Source organism: Misgurnus anguillicaudatus, chromosome 5, assembly GCF_027580225.2.
Source record: "Misgurnus anguillicaudatus chromosome 5, ASM2758022v2, whole genome shotgun sequence".
NCBI lineage: Eukaryota > Metazoa > Chordata > Actinopteri > Cypriniformes > Cobitidae > Misgurnus > Misgurnus anguillicaudatus.
In genome coordinates this window covers 8189404-8215057 of record NC_073341.2, presented here as the reverse complement: position 1 = coordinate 8215057, position 25654 = coordinate 8189404, and the positions used below count along the sequence as shown (strand labels likewise).

The 25654-nt window shown below is 37.6% G+C and overlaps 1 protein-coding gene and 2 long non-coding RNA genes across 3 annotated transcripts in view; all 3 read left to right on the top strand.

Moving 5' to 3' along the window:
• cacna1db (calcium channel, voltage-dependent, L type, alpha 1D subunit, b) overlaps positions 1 to 25654 on the top strand; it is a 193086-nt gene that overhangs the window by 7422 nt on the left and 160010 nt on the right. The window contains exons 4-7 of the mRNA XM_055167221.2: positions 14425 to 14564; positions 20388 to 20530; positions 20668 to 20820; positions 21052 to 21248. Of these exons, the coding sequence (XP_055023196.2) occupies positions 14425 to 14564; positions 20388 to 20530; positions 20668 to 20820; positions 21052 to 21248 (633 nt within the window). The remainder of the gene's footprint in view (positions 1 to 14424; positions 14565 to 20387; positions 20531 to 20667; positions 20821 to 21051; positions 21249 to 25654) is intronic.
• On the top strand, positions 3190 to 4295 carry LOC141363896 (uncharacterized). Its single transcript, XR_012369527.1, has 4 exons — positions 3190 to 3323; positions 3416 to 3630; positions 3757 to 3837; positions 4144 to 4295. It is a non-coding gene; the product is annotated as an uncharacterized lncRNA (long non-coding RNA).
• On the top strand, positions 4304 to 6455 carry LOC129413530 (uncharacterized). Its single transcript, XR_012369526.1, has 4 exons — positions 4304 to 4912; positions 5087 to 5150; positions 5544 to 5644; positions 6015 to 6455. It is a non-coding gene; the product is annotated as an uncharacterized lncRNA (long non-coding RNA).

Here is a 25654-nt window from a genome sequence, read left to right as displayed (position 1 = left end):
TACTTGGTATTGCATCCGTTCGTTCGATAGACATGTGTCTTTGGACTCACGCACTGTAAGATACTTTACTTATTCCCCTTAAGCCCGGGATACACTGCACGATTATTGGCTGTCCCAGACGAAAGATTGCCATCGTGAAACTATCGTCGCGATTTCTGTGATCGTGGCTCTCCATCGGTGGTCCTTTGTCGTACAGTGAGAGAGGTTCAAAGACGGTCGTTTTCCCGGTTTTGCTTACAAAGATAGCCTACGATAGTTTCCTGACAGTGTCAGAAATTCAGCATGATCACCACATGGTGTGTTTGCTGCTACGACCTGTGCGCTGGTATTTGTTTACCACGAGCGCATGCTGGTGACGTTGCGCAACGTGTGACGCAGCCGCCTAAGCTTCCGTGTCATCATTGTAAAGTCTACATGCCTCTCGTACCCGAGTTTAAACGATACATGTCGCACAGTGTGATAAGGTAATGATTTTATAGGAGGGCAAAAATCGTGGAGTGTATCCCGGGCTTTAGAGGTGCAACTTAATTATTACTATGATCAATTATAACCAGAGGTTCACAAACACTATCATAAAACAAAACTGACCGTCTTCTCCCATGATAGTTTTGTATAATTGTGCCATAATTTACTATGCAACTTAGATTAATATTGAAATTACCAGAGGTTGAGGCTCATCTGAGAGTGGTCAGACAACATTTGTTACTCTAAACAGGAAATACACTATTAGCCTCCATGCATAATTTAACTTAAACTAATGCCAAGTGCCAGTCGGATCTCCAAAATCCTCTGCTAATGTACTACTATGCCATCTAGACTGGGATTTTAGTCCGGTACTAGCCTGATTTCAGTCATTGCCGTAACAAGGATACATCGTAATTAACTAGTCATGTCAATAACTTTCGTAGCAACACACAATAAATCCAAACACAATTTATTAGCCAGGTAGGAAGATCATAATTCAAGTGTCAATTAACAATCCAATTAAAACACGAAGAAACAAATTTAATCAAAGGAAAATATTGCATACCTGGGAAATGATGAAGATCTAGCTACAGAGTCTTCAAAGTAAATAAAAATGCATGATGCTGTGTCTAAGATATTCTCGTCAAGAGAGTGGTTAACTCAGTCGGTGGTGATCCTCCACCTGTTTAGTTTTGTTATCGTTAGTGCTTTGTGACTTTACACGACAGCACAAACTCTTCACGGTGCAACGAAGATAGGCTAATATATCTGACTTAGTGTCATTTTATCTTACCAGTTCTGTTGGACTCCCTCTTAAAAATAGTTATCTCCTTTTTTTTGCCACAACAGAGATGTTTTATATTTTTTATAACCTCCAGGAAACATGATCTTCACACTTTTCCATCCATTATTCAATTGTTCCTGTTTTTTTGCCGAAGTTACATTTGGATTTAGTTTGCTTTTTTAAATTGTTTTTCTTTTCCTGTATTCTTCCAGAAATATACAGTTCTTAGCCTCAGTCCAGTTTAGCTTTTCTTTTTGTTTTCCTTATCAATTTCTTTGTCCATTTATACGTTTTCAGTTGTGTTGACTGGGTTTAGTAGTGTTTCTATGGTAACACTAGACTTTCATTACGTGAAACCAGGATCGCTGTCGTGAAACACAGTTTCCGGGATAAGTTACCATTTAAGGGATTTTATGCAACACCCTTAAGTTATCCTCTTATGGGGCAATCGCCCCTTAAAGGGATTTTTAACCCAAAAATGAAAATTCTGTCATTTACTCTAATGTTGTTACAAACTTGTATGAATTTCTTAATAGTGAACAGATAACACATTCTTAGTGTACATTTAACACTGGTAATTTTTCTGTGTATAGATTAAGAACCTGTAGAAGTTCTGTATAGACTTAAAACAAGATTAAAATTTTTCATAGATACTGTTATTGCTGGGAAAGGACTAGAGTTGGTTAAATACAGCTTTTTTTAATACTTTAGAAATGAAAGGAAACATAGAAATAGGACGAAAATTGGTAAAATCAGATGCATTGAGTAAAGGCTTCTTGAGGAGATGGGTAACTGACCAATTTTAAATCATTTGGGGCAGTCCCTGATTCCAAGTATTTATTTAAAGACAACAGACCGGGCCCAATAGTATCAAAGTTTTCTTAACGACAGCGAAGATGTATAACATCGCATGGGCAGTAAGATGGTTTTAGGCTATTTATTATCTTTTGGAGTGCTGGAAGAGAAATATGGTCAAAATTGCACCATAAGACTGATAAACAGTACTCAATGGCTGGATCTGAGACCTCCAATATTATTTTCTCATCAAAAACTTCAGGAAGCCTTCACATAGTGCCACAGAGGGTTCAGAATTGATTTTAACAGAGGAATTTAAAACTGCGTTAATATCAAAACAGAACTTTGTGTCTCTGATGGTTATTTTCAATGAGAGTGGAATAATAATTTGTCTTGGCAGACTTTAAATCTTTTTGATAGGTTGTTAGAGAGTCTTTGAGGACATTTTTAAAAACAAACATTATCAAATAAAATACTGGTGTGCATTTTGAGACAAAACAATAGCACTAATATATGTTTAGAGAGATCAGTATTTTAGTCAGCGATAAGTTCTGTCTGTGAAAAAATGTCCAATTCATCCGGACCATCTGATGTCACTGTGTATTGTTGCCGCCATTGTTTGTGTCCGGTCACAGCTGCGCAGTTCACAGCCTGCTTTAGTCTATGGTCACAGCAGCCACAACTACCAGATGAAGCTAAATAAAACACTCCCAGGAGGTTCACAACAAGATTACAATATGCCCGGGATATGTTGTGCTGTTGGCTGTAACAGCAGTCATCAGAGGAACCATGTCTATATATTATATAAAATCTACTGTTGGGTAAGTCCATTTTGTATTATTTGATTAAAGTGCTTAAGTTTTACAGATGTTTGTACACACTGAGTATGGCTAAAATTAGCTAACTTAGTAGGCTAAAAGTTACTTTGAACTTATACATGGTATATCATAATATAAAATGTTTAATGTTACAGTCAAAGTTATTACTTTTATTTATGTAGCCTTTTAAGAGTTTCTTTCAGAAAGTAAATTATCTGAAAGAGAAGTTATTTGGTATGATGGAATTGTAATGATTTGATTGCCTAAACATTGCAGATGTAAAATGTTAAATACTGTTCTGTATTAAAAGCTCAGCGTAAGTGTTTGATTAACTTGCTTTGCTTTTGTTTTGTATAAAGGAAAAGCAGAACCTAATCCAAATAAAAATAAACAAGCTGTTAAAAGGACTGTTTCCTACCCAGATCCTCCTCCAAAATATAACCATTCAAAACCCAAGCCAGGTAAATGCCTCGGTTTGAAAATACACTTAAACAAATGGGAGTTGGTATTTGTGGGGTTAATAACATTAATTACAATTTCATTTTATTTACAGTTGAAGGTGGTCAACACAAACCAAATGAAGATGATGCACATTCTACAAACAATAAAAAAGAAGGGCAAACTTTAGATATGGCTTAAACAGTCTACACATTTGTTAACTTTCTAATTTGTCATATGTCCTTGTTTGTGCTAAAGATCAAGTTTTGTGTCAAACACACTTGGATGAGACGTGCCCGACCCCTGACTTTGTCTACCCTACATTAAGTTGTAAGTTTTTGACTGCTTTGCTTAATGCTACGAAAAATAATCATGCTTTCAAAAAGGACTTTTAAATATTTTGATATGAAACTCAAAAATGTATATAAATTGTTTTGGTGTATTTTGTTTACACAGGCACACTTCATGACAGTAAACATCGGGGTCAAGATGGTGTGATTGATCTCTATACCCTAGAATAAGCTGTGACACTGAGACGTACGTGCTACTGATGCTTTTGTTATTTTTTTGGTGCATTCCCACACTATACAAACACATTGCCTGGCTCCAAAGTGCATACACTTTTGACTTTATAATGTCATTCTCATTTATAGGTAAAATTTCATTCCATGAGTCAGGGTTTTGCCTGAATGTCAACATAATATCCCAAAACTTTGATATAAAAAGTGATTTATTTTAATATTTTACACTATGTATTTTTAAAAATACATTGTGCATGTGTATGATAATTTTACATTGAAACTACATGTTGAAATTACATCCAAGATGTAATTTGTTTCACAGGGTCACATAATGAACAGCCATCTTCCAGACAACCGAAAGAGGCATAGTATTGTTTTGTTTTTTGTCTATTGTTCTACACCTAAAGATTATTTTTTTGTAATCGTACAGTTATGGTGTTATTCAATCATTAATGTGTCATTTCTTACCTTAAATGACTTTTATATGTAGTATTGTCCACAATCCCAAATTCTGGATTGATGCCCAGTACCAGACGGCACCCCAATCCCAGAGAGCATCCCACTGTATGTGAGAACATTACAGTTGCATCTTATTTTAAGCAGATTATATTAGGGAGGCACAATATATCGCATGTGATTGTCAGTGAAGCCGGTTCCGACTACGGCTTTGTGTAGAAAATCCCGCTCCATCTGAAAGCAGGTGATGGCGATTTACTACCAATCAAGGAAACGGCTTTACTGATGAGATGCACATGATATCGCATGCAATTTATTATGCATGACTAGATTCTACATTTAGTGACAACACAGTTTAGAGTATAAACATGTACATTTCTCTGAATCTGAGTTATTAGTTACAAATACAGAGCATATAATGTCTATCATTGCTCAACCACAAAGACCTAAAACTACAGCCAGCTGACTTTTAAAACTAATGCAGTATTACACTGTTATTTTAGTTATTTACTGTTAAAATTTTACACTACCATATAATTAACTATATTTGTCCAGGTGAGGTTACACACAAGAAAAATTAACAGGATGAAGACTACCTGATTCTTCACCTATGGCCTCAGCTTCAAATGCAAGAAGTAAGAAATGCTATATGACCGTGTATTTTGCATTATGAATACATTATGAATGCATTATGAATACATCAAAGGTGTTGATAACAATTTGATCTGCGCAAGCTGTGACACAAAGAACATGTATATATATTTCCATCTATCTTTCTATAACATTATTTCAAATGTTTTCACATTTAGGTCCAGCAACTGTCTGAGCTGGTGGATATTCTGTCAGAGACTGTGTGAACAACGTTATGAACAGGTATGTATTTCCCTTGAATTGTGTAATCCTGCATACTATTGCAGGAAATGTATATTGATTACCACTATAATTAAACCAGCCATTTATATAACTTCAATTCAGGATTTAATCTGTCACACATCACTTGTTCAAAAGTTTTAATGTTTGTAGTGACTTAAACAGTCAGCCATACTGAAAACAATAAATCAACATAATTTCAGTGTAAGCCATTACTTGTCATCAAAACTTATGGATGAGGATATAGTTCATAACACTTGTTACATGGTAGATGAGTAGTTGTGAATGTTTGAACATTGCATGCAATTGCTATGTTGCTCATTACTGTTAATTGTGACTTATTGACCATTTAGGTTATTTGTCTAATGTGAAGTAATCTTCAATTTTTTTTCACAGAATGATGTCAAATTGTCTTATGTCAAACTTCAATATGAGGGGTGATGGACATCTGGAAAAGTTGTCTTTTAAAGGCACACCTTGGTATTATGTAATTCAAGGTAATTTGGGGAATATGTTGAACTAAAAAAAATTACATCTTGTATATTGATGTAATTTTTATTGCTATGCTTTTTTGTATTCAGGGGACATCACAGCTCACCTGTCTTTATCAGAAATGTCCCGTTCATTTTTTGACAGTTACACACCTAGTTTAGGGTCTTTCTCTTTGGCACCACAGTGGTATTGGAGAGGGGGGGGGCAAATGCTGTTTCCCCCACAACTGATCTAACACTTAAAGCAGAACATCTTCTATAATCATACTATAATTTTAGCTGTAGACCATAAAGATTTTGAAAACAAGTGCATGTCATTTACCTCAATATTTAAATTTGATTTATTTAAAAAAGAAACATTCTTCTCTTCCCTCAGATGCTGTGAAGAGGTGGAGCCCAAATGCCACAGATTTGGAAATAGATGCAGCTATGGCAGACCACCTTAAGCACGCTCTAGGAAGAGCTGGGGTGGTGAATACAAAAAATAAGCCAAACAGCGTAAAAGAGTTCACCCAAAAATGAAAAAGATTTTCTTACCCACATGTTTCAAACCTGTATACCTTTCTATTTTCTGCTGAACACAAAGATTGAAGAATGTTTGTAACCAAGCAGATCTCACAACCCATTAACTGTCATAATTTTTTTTTACAATTGTGAGATCTGCTTTGTTACAAACATTCTTTCAAATATCTTTATATCTTCAAATATCAGGTTTGAAACATGAAAGAGAGTAAATGACTAAATATACATTTTTGGGTGAACTCTATCCCTTTATATAAAAGTATTTTTAAATTGTTATGGTTAAACGGTTAAATAAAAAGTGCTCAATCAAAACATGCTTCTTTTTTGCTTATGTGCACAAATGTGTTCTTTAATGTGTTTGTGAAGTACACGTGATTAAAACGTTTTATGGACGTTCAGGTCTGACTGGACCATTTTGAACCTTTGTGAATGTGTTAAACCTCAAGACAATTGATTGCCTTTGATGATACACAATGGGTGTATAATCATTTTATATGCATGCTTAAACATACATTTAAACCAGTGGTCACCAATCCTGGTCCTGGAGGGCTGGTGTCTATGCAAAGTTTAGCTCCAACCCTAATCAAACACACCTGAAGCACCTTAACTAGCTGCTTCAGGTGTGTTTGATAAGGGTTGGAGCTAAACTCTGCAGAGACACCGGCCCTCCAGGACCAGGATTGGTGACCACTGATTTAAACTATGCAGCAACACATTTAAACATCCAGAAGACGGCACATTTTCCATGGACGTGCAGAAAAGACGTGTAAATCATGGCCAGATCACGTCAAAGACGTCCGCTCAACTTTCATTTTGGATATATTTTTCAACGGGGACGAGACGTCTTTTCAATGGACATCACGCGTCCAAATGTTTGCTGGGAAGTTTGGTCATCATATTACGACGTTACGTAACAGTTACGTATTTGTGTTAGCTGGATATGGTGTTGCATTGGGCGGGGTGTGAGCGCAGTAATCCTTTATCCTTTATTAATTTAAATCCTCTGGATCTCATTTTCGAAAGTGTCTGAGCTAATTTTTTATTAGACGCTACTTTTATTAACCAACCACTTATTTAAACTTTGAATGCATAGGCCTATATTCATGCCTGAACAACTCGTACACTACATTTTGTGACTAGATAACATTATTATTATTATTATTATTATTATTATTATTATTATTATGAGCATTTTGCTGTGGGGAAACATAGCTGTCATAAGTCCACATATTGACCAGATTTGTCTTAATCAGTTCAGTCAACATAGCCATTCTAAATGTTGACTGGATTTGAAAAAAAAAAACGTAATTTACTGTTTTAAAAATAAACTTACGCAGACTTAAAATATGTCTTCTCAACTAAGCCCAAACAAGAGTATTGGTTTCTTATATATTTTTGCCCTTCCAACATTTCATTAATTGGTGTTTTTACAGTGTACATCCAATCACGTATAACTTCGTAACCTTAGATGTTGGTCGGCATCCAAGTCAGTTTGAGAAGACCCCAGAGACAGTAATATACACTGACTTCATTAAAAGTGGCAGAGAAGTGATTGCAGTGGGGGCGATTGCAGTCAAGCTGTAGCAATAGAACTTCAAAACTGCTATACATAGCGGAGGCTGATGCGTGACAGCAGTGACTAAATGTATTTCTTCCAGAAACAAGGGGTGAGTTAAATTTACAGTCTGCTAGAACAGCATCTGAGAAGGGACTGGGATCTCCCATTTTTACCAATGTTTCTGAAATCATGTAATAAAAATGGTTTGTTGACCATCGATCCTGCATTAATTAGTGCCATCCTAGGGGATGCTTTATGGAGATACAGATTTTGATGAGAAACTCCACCTTGACGCAGCCAGGGAGCAGAAAAATCCTGCGGGGGCCAGGTAGCTGATGTGCCACTAACAGCGCACCGCGTCAGGGAATCCAAGCACAGGACAGGCCGGAGCCTAGTGGCGAAGCTACTTTGAGTTTTGGATCACCCCCTCAAGCCCACGGTATAGAGGGTATGCATTGACGTCAATTTTCCATGTGACCACACTGGAGCACGCCCTGTGGGTGGCAAACGTTCAACAAAATGACTGGTTTTCATAGCGCTGCTGCGAAAATGCCAGTAAAACTGACTATTATCAGCTTAAAATAAATTTAGTTGGCACCCACTATGAAAATTAGCCATTTTGTTGAACGTTTGACACTCAGCAGGGTCTGGTCACGTGGAAAAGTAACCTCACTGCTTCCTCTTTATACTTTTTTCCGGCTCGTGCGTGCACGCGTCAGCGCTGCTTTCAAAGTATGCTCATCGTGGCTATTTTCCTGACAAATGTGTAAATTATTTAAGGAGCCAGTAAGATGCCAATTTAAGCTTTCTATCACTGTTTATAAGTCCCGGACAACAGGTTTAAATGCATGCAAGTTCAAAAAACACTAATTTTCTCAAAATATAAATGTAAAATTGCCCGATTTCTCCGAGATCCCCAAACGATTAGTGTGAAGCCATTCAAAGACTCAATCTGCCTAAACCCCACCTTTCAGTAGCCTACTCTGCTCTGATTGGTCAGCTGTAGTGATGGGATTTATGGCTCTTTGAGGGGATCCGGATCTTTGCGATCCATTCCTTTCAAATAGCCATTCAAAAGAACGTCTCTTTTGGCTCTTTTTAAATTTAGTCAGTTTTAAAAAGCCAGCTTGGGGGCATCTCAGTTTATCCTGGAAAAATCACTGGGAGGAATGTTGAGGTGAGATTTGTAGTAAAATAATTAAAACTCAGATATCACACACCAATATCTGAGTTTGAATTATTCTGAAATATAGATTATTACCTCATTTGTCATGTGTGGACTTTATTCCATAGGGTTCCACAACATCCCTCTGCTTAGACAGTGACATCACTATTTTGGATTTACCTTTAGTACAAAGTGTGTGTATGTGTAAAGCTACGTTGACTTATGTTATTCATTCAATACCTACTCACAAATAAACATCCAAAACAAAGCCGGCTGCAATGATTTTCTGTGCAAAACAGCTTTTACTACAAACACTTCCACAAATTAGAATAAATAAAATGGAAATGTCTACATACAGTCCACTATTACTACTGTAAACTTTGCAAATAGGACATCAGCCCCTTCAAGTCTTAAATGAACAATAACAAAGTGGGCTGTAATGATTCATGCTGTTAGGCCAGGGATGGGCAACTTTGGTCCTGGAGGGCCGGTGTCCTGCAGAGTTTAGCTCCAACTTGCCTCAACACACCTACCTAAATGTTATTAGTATGCCTAGTATGACCTTAATTGGCTGCTTCAGGTGTGTTTAATTGTGGTTGGAGCTAAACTCTGCAGGACACCGCCCCCCCAGGACCGAAGTTGCCCATCCCTGTGTTAGACAGTAGCACCCCTGCGCTGGGTGAGCCCCTCCCCCTATAACTGTTCTGTCTCGCGGAAGAGATAATTTGTGTCCCCTTCAGCCGCGACTCAGCTCCCATCGTTCATGTTTATGAGCCGTTCAAAAGAATCAGTTCGTTCGCGAATGTCACAACTCTAGTCAACTGACAGAGTCTCCACACAGATCAGCGGCACTGACCAACAATAGTGCAACATGTATTGACCTAGTGCTAACATGATTTACTGAGAAGACATTATCAACATCAATACACATCATTCATCATTAATCCAAGCAATAAAAACTACGACAGAAACTAACGTTTTTACACTCATTTAAGCATTTATGTAAGCTAACCGGGTCATAGCAAAGCCTTAAGTGAGCATGCATTAGCCACTTGCTAACGTGACTCTCTGGCAGTATATTAAGAGTTTAAACAACGACATCATTCATCATTAATCCAAGCAATAAAAACGACGGTAGAAACTAACATTTTACACTTATTTAACCAAGTATGTAAGCTAACCGGGCCATAGCAAAACCGTAAGTGCAGCATGCGTTCGCCACTTGCTGATGTGACTCTCTGACAGTATATTAAGAGTTTAAAAAACAACATCAATACACATCATTCAGAATTAGTCCAGGTTATAAAAACGAAGACAGACATTAACATTTTTACACTCATTTAAGCAAGTATGTGGCTATACCCTGCTGAAAAAACAGCATACCAGCAAGACCAGCATATGTTGTGTTTTGGTGCTGGTTTGCTAGTGAACACCAGCTAAACCAGCATTAGCACCAGCACCAAACCAGCATTAACACCAGCATCCCATGCTGGTCATACCAGCAAGATGAGCATATGTTGTGTTTTGGTGCTGGTATGCTGGTGACCAACAGTTAAACCAGCATCAAACCAGCATAGACCAGCATAATACAAATGCTGGTTGGATGCTGTTTTTTTCAGCAGGGTAATCATACTTACAGGTTGTGGTTAGAAGACGTATGTTGTTCCAAATAAAGTGGGTACTGAACCATCTTTCATTGTCAAATGTCTAGTAAATCCCTCCGTGAAAAAGTAATTTTAACCACTGATTCTTCACAGCCAAACATCTAGTAAATCCCTCTGTGAAAAAGTCATTTTAACCACTGATTCTTCACAGCCAAACGTTTAGTATATCCCTCCTTGAAAAAGTAATTTTAACCCCAGATTCTTCATATATCTTCATCCTTTGGTAGTCAAAACAACGCTAACTGAAAACACAGCGTGATATGATGTTTACACACTAACTAGCTGTGGGCAGGTCATAGTTTTCATTTCTCCCGCGGGCAAGGCTATAGGCGGGGATTATTATGCAAAGTGTTGGTATTACGTGGACAAAGTCAGGCAGGAGATTCAATACATATGAAGACTTGTTTCAGAGTCGACTCCCTACTTTAGAAGCCAATAACTTTATTATTTGTGCACTTTTTGGTTCAACTACTTTGCACATTGTTTACATTGATGGACAGCTACATGACACACTGCAATACAGGTCATTTTCGATTTTAATATTATTAATTTTGATTGTTGATATTCAGGCGGATTGTGATGAAGGCAGACACATCCATCTTTGAATATCAGCCTCTACTTTTTCGAAAATTGACATGTAATTAACACTTGAATGAGGGGTAAAGTGGGTCTCGGCTCAATCCCTAAATATTTCACTTGTGTTGATACTTCAATATTATTTGGAATAGAAAAATTAAAAACATTTGAGTTAAGAGGCATCAAAATAGTTTTAGAGTGGTTAATTTTAAATCCAGATAGCGCCTTTTGGGTTTGGGATTTGGAGAGCAATAGGAATTTGTATATCGGATAAAAATAGAAAAGTATCATCTGCGTACAGAGAAATAGAAATGAAATGATAAATAGAAATGTTGCTCATGTTTTTTCAAAGTAAGCGCAGAGTCTGCTTGGTCTGCTACCATCTATGTAATATTTATGATTTGTAATGTACATTAAATATTCTGCTCTTCTTCCAAGTAGATCATTAACTCATTCCCCGCCAGCCTTTTTTTGAAAAGTTGCCCGCCAGCATTTTTTTGTGAATTTCACAAAAGTTTCACAAAATGCCTTCCAGGAAAATTTTCTTCTAAAATATATAAACATACAAATATATCAAATGAAAGAACAGGGGCCTGTACCATGAAAAAAGTTAAACTCGGGGTTACTGGATTAGTTTTAAGTTAACAAAACCAAGCCAATGTGCAGGCCTTGTTGGTACAAGCTATTTTCATGGTACCAAAACCCAGGATTTTGCATAATCCTAAACTTACTTGGCTAATCAACTAATCAAGGCTTCATAGTATAGGCCCCAGATCCTCTGCTTTCAAACAAACAAAACGGGGGAAAAACGTTCATCCTATCTCTATTTTTTCTCTGCTTATAAACTCTTTAATATGGGTATTTTTCCTCAAAAAGCTAAATTTTGCATTTTGTTGGAGAGCAGATTCAGAATAATATCAAAACATACACAGAGTGTAAAATAATAAATCATTTTTTGCTTCAGTTTTTTTATAAATTGTGTAAGTCTGGGATAATCTGGGTATTACAGATAACCATAAAACTCATCAGGAACATGCTTTTCATTCGAAGTTTTCTCCTAACTTATGTTTTAACTCGCCAATGGCGGCCCTTTTAATGTAAAATTTTTCCGCGTCATTGGAAAATTGATGGCCTAATTCCCAGTTCTAGTTCCCTACATCTTCTCTCTAATATTGATTGTTGTTCTTTTTAAGTCTAGCAGAAAAGGAAATGGAATTGTTCCTTAAAAACCCTTTCATGGACGCCCATAACATTTCAAGATTGGAAACAGGGCTCTGTTTTAAACTGATAAGTTCAATCAATCCTTTCTGTTGCGTAAGAAAGTCTTAATTTTGAATCAAAAAAAGTATTTAATCTCCATCTGGATGGTTTATAGGATGTATTCATCTGAAAGTGTGCTAATATAGCATTACGATCCAAAACACTTTGTGGTAGAAATTCAATATTTATAAGACCTGGAAGTAGTGAAAATAAAATATAATCAGTTCTTGAAAATAATTTGTGATTTGTAGAAAAATAGGTGTAATCCTTAGCTGTTAGATTATGTATTCGCCAAGCATCACATACATTTAAATCTTTAGAAAACAACCTTAGCGCCGTAGAATACTGAGATTGCGCTACTGAAACTGAAGGATTGGAACGGTCCAATACTGTGTCAAGCATGGCATTCATGTCAGAACCAATGATAATTGAATAGCCTTGGAGAGATGGTAGGGATTTTAAAACATTTGGAAAAAAGGAGGCGTCATGTGAGTTTGGAGGATTTATATTGACAAATGCAAACTTCTTTACTTCTATTTACATACAGCACGTAGAGTCGCATGTTTGTGATGTTTAATATTTTGCTTAATGTAAAATTATTACAGAACATTTTATTAATTTAATTTTAACAAATCATAATAACTTATACAAATCCTACTAAAGTAGCCTATGAGTTTTATATAACTGTCTGCTTATAATAAACAAAAACGAGACAAAGAAATCTGGATTAATAATTTTTTTTTATCTTTATAAATAAACATTATCATTCCAGAGTTGAACAAAATAAGGTTGAGTTTCATACCTTTTGCTGATATTACTGTATAGTGGCCATTCTTAGCAGTGTATGATATTCGCTTTGTCTTGATTTAATTAATTCATTCCGCAGAATGGAAAAAACCCTTCCATATTTGAATGAATATACGCGCATTAGTAAGACCTTATGGCAGATCACGTTGGCCAAAACATGAAAAGACCTTTCATTGTACTTGCCATTCATTCAAGTGTGACAATAAGATCCAGTCTGAGTTAACTGCGTTTGATTTGACCACGCATCTCTAATATAGTTTGGTGAATAAAACAACGCATGCAACACTGAGCAAAGTGTGAAGCTTCGTTTGTCATTGTCACGTAATTTCTACATTAACAATACAAGCTTCGAGTTGAGGCTTCATCTGGCACACCCACTTTTGCTCGACCCAAGCTCCGAAGCCTCAGTTCAAATGCAACATTACTTACTAGAGGACACTTTGATTACACGCGAAAATGTTTGAATACAGTGCATTACGCTTTCTTTCTTTTCAGCACCAGTTTATCAGGAAGTGTCGATTTTGCTCTCTGCAGATCACTGGATGGAAACGCTGCTTTATTCACAAATGTTTAATGCGATATTCCAATTATGCGCATAAGTTTATTACGTAACTTTGGATGGAAACATAGCTATTGATAGAAGGCACTACAAGGTATGTGTTCCTTGGCCTTATTTCAGCAACTTTTTAAAATATGTATTTCTTACTAGCATTCATAAACATAATTTACTTAAAAATACAATCCTGTATATACATGTTACTCGCATATTATTGTAGCACAGTTGAATACAGTGTTTTGTAATATTAGTCAGTAATATGTTTTAAGCAACTGAAAAAATGGCAAATGTAAGAGCATGTCAAAACGTCTTCAAGTGTCCCCAAACCCTCAGACCCCAGAAAAAAACAATCGGTCAGTAGGTCGGCATTTATTTTTTTCATTGGGCACCCATTTATGGTCTGCTTTAGAACAAGCATATAAGATATTAGAGATCATACCTTCAGGGTATGTCACAGCCATAAGCAATGCTATTAAACAACAACAAAAAATAGCTATTACCAGTTAGTGGCAGGTGGTATATGGGGAAGGACATTCTCATTGTAGATGAAAATCTAATTGGATGTAGGATTTTCATTAGTAAAAATGCCAGTTGTTGGTCAGTTTGCGTATCACAAATAGCTAAAAATTAAAGATTAAAGAGATGCAACTAAATCTCTCCTTTCATTCTGTTACACAGGAAAACGTGGAATATGCCTTTCTGATAATTTTCACAATCGAGACCTTCCTCAAGATCATAGCTTATGGACTCGTCATGCATCAGAACTCCTATGTAAGAAACGGTTGGAACATGCTGGATTTTGTTATTGTCATTGTGGGGTAAGTAATCAGTTAGCCACTGATATACTTCATTTGATATTACGATTATATTGAATGAGTCTATTTTGAGCCTAATTTATTTGTCCCGTACGGGACCTCCCACGTAAAATTTTTTACTTCTACGCTAATCTAACCAGTGACTGATATGATGTGTGGTGTCTTTCTGTGGGGCAGCTCAAATGAAAAGGAATGGGGTGGCCACAATCGTGGAGCTGTAGGGGGGTAGCATGCTTTTGCTCTTCAGGGAACAAAGGTGAAGTGGTTATGTAACCTGATATTTGGTGATAACATGAACATGATTTTGGAAAATAATATGAACTTTTGCATGGAAAAGAGCAAGAAGACAGTTAAACAAACTTGGATCGACACAATGTCTTCAATTTCATCTGATTTGATTGACAATCCAATTTGGTTTGACATATGCCCCTACTTATGATAATTAGATCAGTGTCCCTATTCTTTCAGATTCACCTCACAAACCAGCTTCCAAAAAGTAAATGCAAGGACTCTAGTGGACATGGAAACGAGGATATCTTGCCTGCTATAGGTGTGCTTTACCTTGAAACACGTCAAAACTTTTTAAAAGATATCAGCGATTGAAATTACCACCAAAGCAAACCTCCAGCAAATTCAGATCTTAACTGTGATTGTGCAACAGCTTGTTGTGGGTGTTGGTGCCCATAAAGAGGCTATTGGTCATCTGAAATCGGAGATCTATCCGCTGAAAGAAAATAAGTCGCTGAAAGCAAGTATTTAGGAACAGAAGCGTTACACCTGAAGATGGTTTTTGAAATTGCACGGTCTTGCAGAAAAAGATGGTGAGGATATTGGACATGTGGTTCTTGATATCTCTGAGAAAATTGTGCCCTGAAATCGTACACACATGACAGACATATTAAATAATGGCATAGTGGGCTTTACTGTTTCCAAAGTGTCATTTTATGATACAGCGCAGAGTTCCCTCAAAAGTGAATGTCTTTGTTACGTATTTAACCATGCATATCCAATAAAGTTGAAGAATTCATTTTTAAATTCTTTAGAAAATCTACCATCAACTTTTCCATCTCTAAATATTCTGATATTGATGAAGTTTGCCCATTTATTTTGATTGTAATTTTACCAGTCGATTTTGGTTGACTTAAGTTTCTTTTCAGCTTTGTAAATGTGACCAATATTTAAAGGCCAACAAGAAGAGCATTGCAATAGTCAAGCCTGGAGATTACAAGGGCCTGAATCAGAAGTTGTGCAGCATGCTCCGTAAGAAATGGCCGTATCTTTTTGATTGTAAAACGCAAAATGGCAAGAGAAGAGAAGGATGGTTCGTCATCAAAGATTACACCAAGGTTTCTTGCAGTTTTGGAGGTAGAAATGGTTGTGTTGCCAAGTTGAATGAATGGGTTGTGCTGTAGTGTTGGTGGTGCCGGAAAAAACAAGCAGTTCGTCTTGGTGAGGTTCAGCTGGATGTGGTGTTTTTTCATCCAAACTGAGATGTTTTCTAAGCAGGCTTTAATATGTGGTGCTATGGTGGGATCATCAGGGTGAAATGATAAGATCTGTGTGTCATCAGCATAGGAGACTAGGAACATAGGAGAAGCCATGTGCCTGTATTATAGGTCCTAAGAATGGTGTGTAGATGGAAAAAAGGAGTTGACCAAGCACTGATCATGAAGGACACCAGTGACTATCTGGTGAGCTGTGGACTGCTCACCCTTCCAGGACACCCTGAGGGTTCTCTCTGAGAAATAAGATTTGAACCATTGGAGGCGAGTACCCAGGATCTCTAGCGATGATAGGGTGGCAAGTAGGGTCTGAGCAACAACAAAATGAATAACACTGTGCTAGTAAAATTCTGCATATTGTACCTTTCATTTAGCTTTAGTAAGCATTACAGTTTTTATTTAATATAAAATGTGTAATATGTGTTGTAATGGGTATCAATAGTCCCCAAGTGGAAAAGCCACAGGTGTTTGTGCCAGGGAACAAACACTTTAAGATGTGTAGAAATAGAGAAAAAAGTCAAATTTCCAACAATACCTCTATCCTTGATTGAGATGAGCACCATCAGGAAAGCTGTCTTCAGCAACTGTGGGCTGAGATTTGTGACTGTGGGCTGAGATTTGCCTCCTTTAGGTACCTGAACATGGTTTTGGATGCCACATACACTTTTGTTTGAAAGGAGACAGGTGCATGTCCAACCACTCCTGCAGAAAGGACAGCACTATCCTGATCATCTCTCTCTGTGAGTCTACACAAAGAGCACCAGCTCATGTAGAGGGAGCTTTGTCCTCTAGTCTGTTTATCACTGCTGATGTTAGACCAACTAGGTCCTCAGCATTCCATCCAGGTGTCAGACATGGAGGTTTTAGAGGTCTGGCTTTGTGCCAGATTGTGTTCTGTCCATAAAACAGGTCTTCAAAGGGAATCTGCCAGGGAGAAGCTGCTGTCAGGGGCATAAGCTCCTAGACCAAGACTCTCAAACTCAAACTGGCTTAGGGACATTTCTGAGAATGACTTCTTGTCAGAGGACTGCAGAACTATTTTAACAAACTTGCGTTTAACACATGTATCTTAAACGTTTACATCAATAGTCAAGCAAATATGAAACTAAGTAAATACAAATATTTCTGCAGGCCAGATTGCTATATTTTTGACAGCAGATGCGAGCCACAGAGCGGGAGATGGCAGGCCGCAAATGGCCTGCGGACCTGGAAATTGAGACCACTGTCCTAGACCCAAGTTGTAAATCAATGGTCGAATCCTCCTCAGGGCCAGACAAACTGCCAATAACTCAAGGCAGTTGAAATGCAACTCCAGATACGACCCCATCCAAAGCCTGCAGGCCGACTTTCTGTCCATCTTTAAATGTGCACCTCTACATCTGACTCAGTGTCTGTCTCTCTGTCTGTACATCTCTATATGTGACTCAGTGTGCAGTGTTTCTGCTACATGCATTCTGCTGTGTCGAGCCGCCACTCCTATAAACATTACCGCCATGCCTGCGGTTGTGGCTAGAAGGGATACAGCAAAGAAATCTTCTCGGGTAAGCACTGTTTTATCCCACTTCTTCACCCAACCTAACCCTAAATACTACATTTCACAGGATTTAGGCTGTATTGTATCTCATCTAGCCGAAACCACTGTTTTCATCCTAATTCCATCTCCAAATATTATCTTAAACTTTTCGGCTTTTGCTGAATCCCTTCTAGTCAAAGCCCATGGATGCACCTTGCAAAATAAGGCAACCAAAATGGTCGCCCTGCCAGACTGGCTGTCTTAAATGGAGAAATAAATTTCTTTCTTAATAAGCTTTGTTCACTCATTTATAAATAAATCCCCTATCATAATTTTAGAGCAAATAACATTAACCATAATACTTAATTCTGTGTAACTGGAACCTGTTGTACACAAATGTGGACAATTACACTGGTTTATTTTCAAAGAAAAATATTTGGTTATTATATTTATTGATTCTTCCTAACCCCAAATAGCTGGAAGAAATCTAAAATGCAAGCCAAAGAAAGCTCGGGTCTTAGGAGATTAAAATCAATAGAACATGACGATTGCACCTTTGTTTGGAGAAAAAATAATAAAATAAATAGGCCTACACAAAATATGTTTCTTAAATAATTATCAGATTAACAAAACAAATAAAAAAGTAGCCTAGCCTACAGTGTTATCTACAATCGTTTTGTTAGATAAAACCCTTATGCCTCGTTTGGGATTGTTTATAGTCCTTTGAAACTCTGAAAAAAACTGTTAAGTGTTAAGTATTAATTGTTGGTGTCTATTAAAGTCCATTAAAATAGAAAAATCCTGCAATGTTTTCCTCAAAAAACTTTTTTTTTTTACTCTAGTACTATTCTAATCGCTGTCCGGGAAACTGCTCCTAATAGTCTTCATAAGGGGTGGACATTCCTGTTCCTGGAGGGCCACTGTCCTGCAAAGTTTTGCTCCAACCCTTTTCAAACACACCTGAATGTAATTCCAAGCAATCCTGCAGCCTTTGATTAGATTTTCAGGTGTGTTTGATTAAGGTTGGAGCTAAACTTTGCAGGACAGTGGCCCTCCAGCACCAGGAATGCCCAACCTTGCTCGACATTAATCTTTTTGGGAGGAATGGGTGGGACTAAAATAAATTAAAATAAACAATGCTGCTGCCATCTTTTTGGAAGCTAAGCTAACAGATGCCATGCCCCTCCCCCACTACCACGAGCAACCTCCCTTCCAGCTCGTCCTCGTCAGTGCGTGTGCTCCAGTATTATTGTGAATGCATACTTAGCAAGAATACTTGGATTACTTGCATAACACTCCGAAATACAATCAATCGATGGTTGATAAAGCACAATTACCTGTCGAGAAGAAATGTGGCAAGCTCTGCATCCAGCTCGAACCCTTTAAAATCTCGTAGATACCTCCACATTTCAAATGCCGGTCCGATATTGATCCTAGTTTTATTACGGGCACGGTCGCTATCTATCTTTGTTTCCTTCTTTTCATTGGTTATTTTCCTAGCTCTTGTTGTTAACCAAGGAATCTGAAGTTTGTTAGTGAATGTTTTCTCTGCCATCACGGTTTAAACCAAAACACATGTGAACTTCAGGTGGATACATGTGATATTGTAACGTGCGCGAGGGGCATCTGTGGCTCGTGCAGGAACTGTGATTGACAGGCAGATTTTACACAGCCCTTTGCTGATTGGACCAAGTGATCCGGCCTGCGCTGATTAGACCAAATGAACCGGGAGCGGTGGATTTTTGCAAAACAAATAACAGGCTCTAGGTGGAGCTAGGAGCGCAGGATTTTTTCCTAAACGGTCTAATTTGTTGTTCTATCGGAGCATAGGGTTGGTTTCAGTGAATATGATAAAAAATATTATAAAAAAGTTGCCAACCGCAGCTTTAATAAACCACAATACAGCGAAGAGCAGCTGAGGGAGATGGAGGAACAGGAGGCAGCTGATGCGACCTGCCTGTGTTGGGTGAGGAGCCCGGACTGCCTCGAGCTGGGAGGGATTGGTGGTGCTTGTGCTCTCGCTGTGCGCCTACGGACACAGAAATGGAGTCCGTCTGCTGCAGAGAATCTCGAAGATGCCAGTTTCTTCTGGATGAAATTTCTACATCAGATGAAGGTATGGATGTTAGTGTGGTGACGCGAGGTAAGGACGGTACCATGCAAGAGTTCACCATTTCGAAAGAAATACAAATTGAGGGGTGTTCTGGATTAGTGGGAGCTGTGCATTGTGGGAGTTGTCTTCCATACAAATGCACCTACAGTAAAGTCTTTGTCAGTTCTGTCTTTTCTCTGTCAAATAAGCACAAAATTAGATTTTTTTTTTACATTTTGACTACAAATATGACCAACTTTCCATAAAGATTAATGTTTCCACTGGTGAAATGTCCCTTTAAACAGGACTGTGCATGACTGCACAGGGAACTGTAACACTAAACATGAGCATGAACTTGCAAACAACATTAAAACTACAATGAAGGATGAGAACGAAGCTGTGTAATAAGACATGTTTTTAGAAAATACATTTTAAAACAAACATAGAAAAGCAATAGGCGATAAATATAAGGAAAAGGAAATGACAGCATGAAAATAATAAATACATGTTAGTTTACAGTATATTCTACATGAAAAAATAGTATGTACATTTAACGCCCCTGCCGCCACAGCTGGACAAAATCCTAGCAGAAACACTGGTGTCTGTTTTTACATCTCTGTATCTCACTCAGTGTCTGTCCCTGTGTGTACATTTCTATATCTGAATCTACATTTGTAAATGTGTGTACCTAAAATCATGTTGCTGTGTGTGTTTTGTAGTCTTTTCAGTGTGGTGCTGGAGCTGATGACCAAAAATCGAGATGTCAGTGGGCAGTCTGGTGGGAAGCCAGGCGGATTTGATGTAAAGGCTTTACGAGCGTTTCGAGTTTTGAGGCCCCTCCGCCTTGTCTCAGGAGTTCCAAGTGTGTCAACATCTTCACCTATTATTTTCAGCATTTGTGCATAACATGATGTTGATAATAACACAAAATAACAGACTGATGATTTGTTAATATGAACGACATCTCAACTGTCCCTGTGTGTGTGCTTGTGTATGCAGGTCTACAGGTGGTGCTAAATTCAATCATTAAAGCCATGGTTCCATTGCTTCACATCGCTCTGCTTGTTCTGTTTGTCATTATCATGTACGCCATCATGGGCCTTGAGCTATTCCTTGGGAAGATGCATGCGACCTGCTATCTGAACGGCACACGTCAGTTTCCTACCCAAGCATGTTAAAGTTATATAAGTGTTATAAAATGTTACAAACATTCAAGTTTTTTAAAATTCAAAATACAAATGAAGAATGTATCCTCCTAATATCCATCCTACAACATACTAAAGCATACTTTCTCTCTCTCTCTCTCTCTCTCTCTCTCTCTCTCTCTCTCTCTCTCTCTCTCTCTCTCTCTCTCCGTGTGTGTGTTGTGGTTTCTCCTGACAGGTACATTAGCAGAGGAGGAGCCCCGCCCCTGTTCTCTATCAGGTCAAGGCCGTCAGTGTCCTCTCAATGGCACTGTGTGCAGGGAAGGTTGGCATGGGCCCAACAACGGGATCACAAACTTTGACAACTTCATGTTTGCCATGCTGACTGTGTTCCAGTGTATCACCATGGAGGGCTGGACTGATGTGTTGTACTGGGTAAGATGTCACAACTGAGGTTATACCGCGTCAACTTGTCTTGTTCCTTGCCAGGGGTTGTGTACACCAAGGCGTCAGTGATGCGTGGGTCAATGTATAAACAACCCGACCAACGTTTTCAATTAACCCGCCCACAACTTGGACCACAAAAAACAATATCGTACCTGACCCGCTTCCTGGCATCCATTTTTTTTAAAGTAGTACTTTTTAAAATAGTTAATTGGCATCTTTATTTGAAATGACCCAACCGACCGCGACCTGAATATCATTAAAAATATCTTTGGATGACTTGTAACCGCGGGTGACCGCAGGCAACACTTATTTTGGATCAACCCGTGCATCACTGCAAGGCGTTTATGCCAGTGTATGTTTTCAATTGTTTTAAATGGAAGCTCTGCGCTTTTGAAAAACGGCAGTAGCTTGCTCTTTTTACAATTGTTTTATTGTTTCAAAGCAGCTTTACATTAATAGATGCAGGAGAGAACACAGAAAAATTGATGGACAACATAAGCAGTAAAATACAGTGGCTAAGATTAAACCATACTAGCGAGCATAGTAGTAATGTTACGCATAGAAGAGGGTGCTAAGTTAAGCCAATGTCATCTGACACCCCAGGGGTTGAAAAAACCTGGCTTTTTTAGTCAGGTAGGGAAAAGTCCTAGTAGGGGAAAAAACCCTTGAGAGAGAGCCAGACATAGCTGATTCTATAGAAGGATATATTATATAATGGGTACAATTATATCCAATTTTATGGGAATTAAAACACTTAAAATAATTATATATTTATACAATTAAGTAGATTAAATGGGGCAGCTGGTGGTTGTTGGTCAGACATCGCTGGTGTGATGACCTTCACGGCAGTCTGAACTGGGTCTGTTAGCCTCATTCTCCTCTGGATCGAGGATGAGACCAGAAAAGACAAACAAAACATGCCGTTGGCATGTAATGCATGTGTCATACAGTATTGTGGTTTAATATCCCTTGGTTACAGACAGGTTAACTAGTGAGGCATAAGTATATTACCCAGACGAGTTATGTAAATGCCTTGTTCCGGACAAGCTAACTATTGCGGGATAATTACATTTACTAGACAAATTATGTGAATGCTTTGTTAAAGAGAAATGTTGTTAGTTTAGATTTAAAGTTGATCGACTGTGTCTGATTTTCAAACTTTTTTTGGTAAATTATTCCAGAGCTACGGGGCTAGGTAGGAAAAGGATCTGCCACCTTCAGCCATTTTTGATATTCTAGGGATAATTAAGTGACCAGAATTTTGCGACCCGAGTGTATGTGATGGATTGTACTTTGACAGTAGTTCTCTAAGATATGAAGGTGCTAAGCCATTTAAGGCTTTATAGGTGATTAGCAATATTGTAAAATGTAGGCAATATTTAACTGGTAGCCAGTGTAAAATGCCAAAATTGGGCTTATGTGGTCATACTTCTTGGATCGAGTAAGCACTCTTGCAGTGGCGCTTTAAACCAACTATGGGGAACTTATAATCTGACACATTTTGTTTGGAGCGATTCGGTTCAATAATAAATATCTCAGTCTTATTGGAGTTTAGCATATGGAAATTATTTGCCATCTAGTCACTAATATCAGTAATACAGTCTGTTAGCTTAGAAAACAGGTGGGTTTTGCTAGGATGTGAGATGTAAAGCTGAGTATCATCTGCATAGCAGTGAAAACTTATGTTATATTTCCTGATAATGTCTCCTAGTGGTAACATGTGTAACAAGAACAGGAGAGGGCCTAGAACTGATCCCTGCGGTACGCCGTATTTAACCGTGGCGTGATATAACTTTTCCTCCTTTACATAAATAAAGTGATTGCGGTTGGTTAGATACAATTTAAACCAGGCGAATGCTTGACCACTGATGGCAACATAGTTTTCTAATCTATTGATTAAGATTCTGTGATCTATTGTGTCAAAGGCTGCACTAAGGTCTAGTACAATAAGAATTGAGATTTCACCACGATCGGATGTTAAAAGAAAGGTAATTTGTAACTCTTAAGCAGTGCTGTCTCTCTGCTGTGGTGGGGCCTGAATCCTGATTGGAATTTTTCATACATACTATCATTCACTAACAATGGTGCATAGCTGGCTTGCCACTACTTTTTCTAATATTTTAGAAAGAAAATGGAGATTTGAGATTGGTCGAGGTGGTTTTTTTTTTTTATTAGCTGTCTAATAACTGCCAGTTTGAAAGCTGTTTGAACGTATCCTAGTTCTAGGAATGAGTTAATGATATTTTGTACTGGGTCTGACACAACAGGGAATACTTCTTTTAGTAATTTCGATGGGAACAGAGTCTAATGTACACAATGATGATTTGGATGAATTTGTTAATTTTGGGAGCTCTTCTGTTGTTCATGTGGTAATCTAGTGTTCAATGTACTATTGGGTAAACGGGTGGCTGTTTGCATAGTTTCTATATTTTTCCCAATAAACACAGTTTTGTTGGTGAAGAAGTTGAATTCATTACTACTTCCAATAACGTGAGTGTTGGCAAAACCGGTTGTCATTTTAATGTTGAGGCAGTGGGGGTGTTGGCAGCTACTGGAATGTAACTAACAAAGTAACTTGTAATCTAACTTAGTTACTTTTAAAATCAAGTAATCTGTAAAGTAACTTAGTTACTTTTTAAAGGAGTAATCAGTAATCAGTAATTAGATTACTTTTTCAAAGTAATATGCAATTCAATCAGCTGTAATGACTTTTCTGACCCCGACATGCGCAGTGGGAACCGCCTGTGAATTGAACTGTGAAGGGGTCTATTACCCCAAACTTAACATTGTTCATTTATACCTACAGGTAAGTACTGTAGAGGTACTTTGTTGTTACAAATAGGTACTTTGTAAATTCGGTTTAATTACGCGGTAAATTGTGGATCGTAATGTAAAGCGTTACCTACACGCCCCCTCACTGATGTTTACACTTTTTTTCTCTTCCACTCTGTGCTGTTTTTCATAACACACACACACAGAGCTGAGTAAATGTTAATGAGATTGAGACTCTAAGGCTATGTTTACATTAATGCGTTCATCCTTTAAAACGCGTTACTTTTGCTACGTTTACGCCTTTCATTTACACTACACCACCGTTTTTGACCCTCATAAACGGATTCGTTCGCAAACGCTGCAGACCCTGTTTTAGTTTGAGAACTCAGATATTGCGCTGCAGTGTAAATGAACGTAGACGGAGTCTTATGTAAACGAACGTGACAACACATCATTTTCAAAGTAAAAATTATTTTTATTCAGGTAAATGGAGGTTTGCAACGGAGGTTTTGACAAAAATAGTAAACATCTACCAACCAGCTATTATAAACGCTATCTATCAGATTGTTTTAACATGTTTTCTCACATGTGTCCTTATAGACAATGTCTGTTTTATATTTATGTTTGAGTATTGTTGGGTTTGAATATTGTTGTAATGTTGTTTATGTTTTGTTTAAATTTAGTTAGCTTATTACGAAAGAGAGACTGTAATTTTAAACGGCATATAGAGCATTGTAAAAGCCAATATGAAGGGAGAATTGTAATGGGTCAGACATTATTTTCGAGTTTAATTTAAGTTTTGTTTGCTACCTTAAAATGAATTTCGTTTCATATAATTTGTCTCTTAATTTTAATCGATGTTTTGTTGATAAGTTTTGTGAATATAAATTAATATAAACAATACAATCAACGTCATATTAATATTTAATGCTCGTTTAGCCGATTGCGCTTTTTGGTATTTCTGTGTTGCTAGCGGAAGACATGCATGGACCTCGCACACTTTTAAAAATTAATTAATTTTTAATTAATTGATCCCACACTGAACAGCGAAAGGTAAGGGAAGTTAAGTTATTTGGTGTTTTTCTGAAGAATACAGTCAGTACGTATGAAAATTTTCAAATGGACTATAAGAGCATAAATATGAACTGCGAACAATGAACTAGGAAATTATAAATATAACAGCGTGAAATGGCTGAAGAGGAACTCCCTACATTAAAGCAATAAGCATTTGCTGAAATGTATTTTTGCTTCAAGTTCGCTATGCTGTTTAGTACTGTTCACTTGAATGCTTCCTTTTTAAATCATAAAGATCTTTCTGTTTGGTTTATAACATCATCATTAACCTATTAATCATATTCATATGTTGTGGGGGGAGCTAGAACAATATAAAACTTTCCCAAACACATTTTTATAGGTTCAAAAATGGTGTCTGTTGTAGTTGCCGGCAAAGGATCCAGGTATGAATTTTTGTCAATATCGCACACCCCTAGGCTGCATAAATGCGCAAAGGTAAGCTATTATTAGAGTAATAAGTTATTTTACACTTTTATGCACATGCCCAGTTACATGATTGGTCATGTTTCATGTGTTTATGGTCGTGAGGATCATTTTCATTTTAAAAT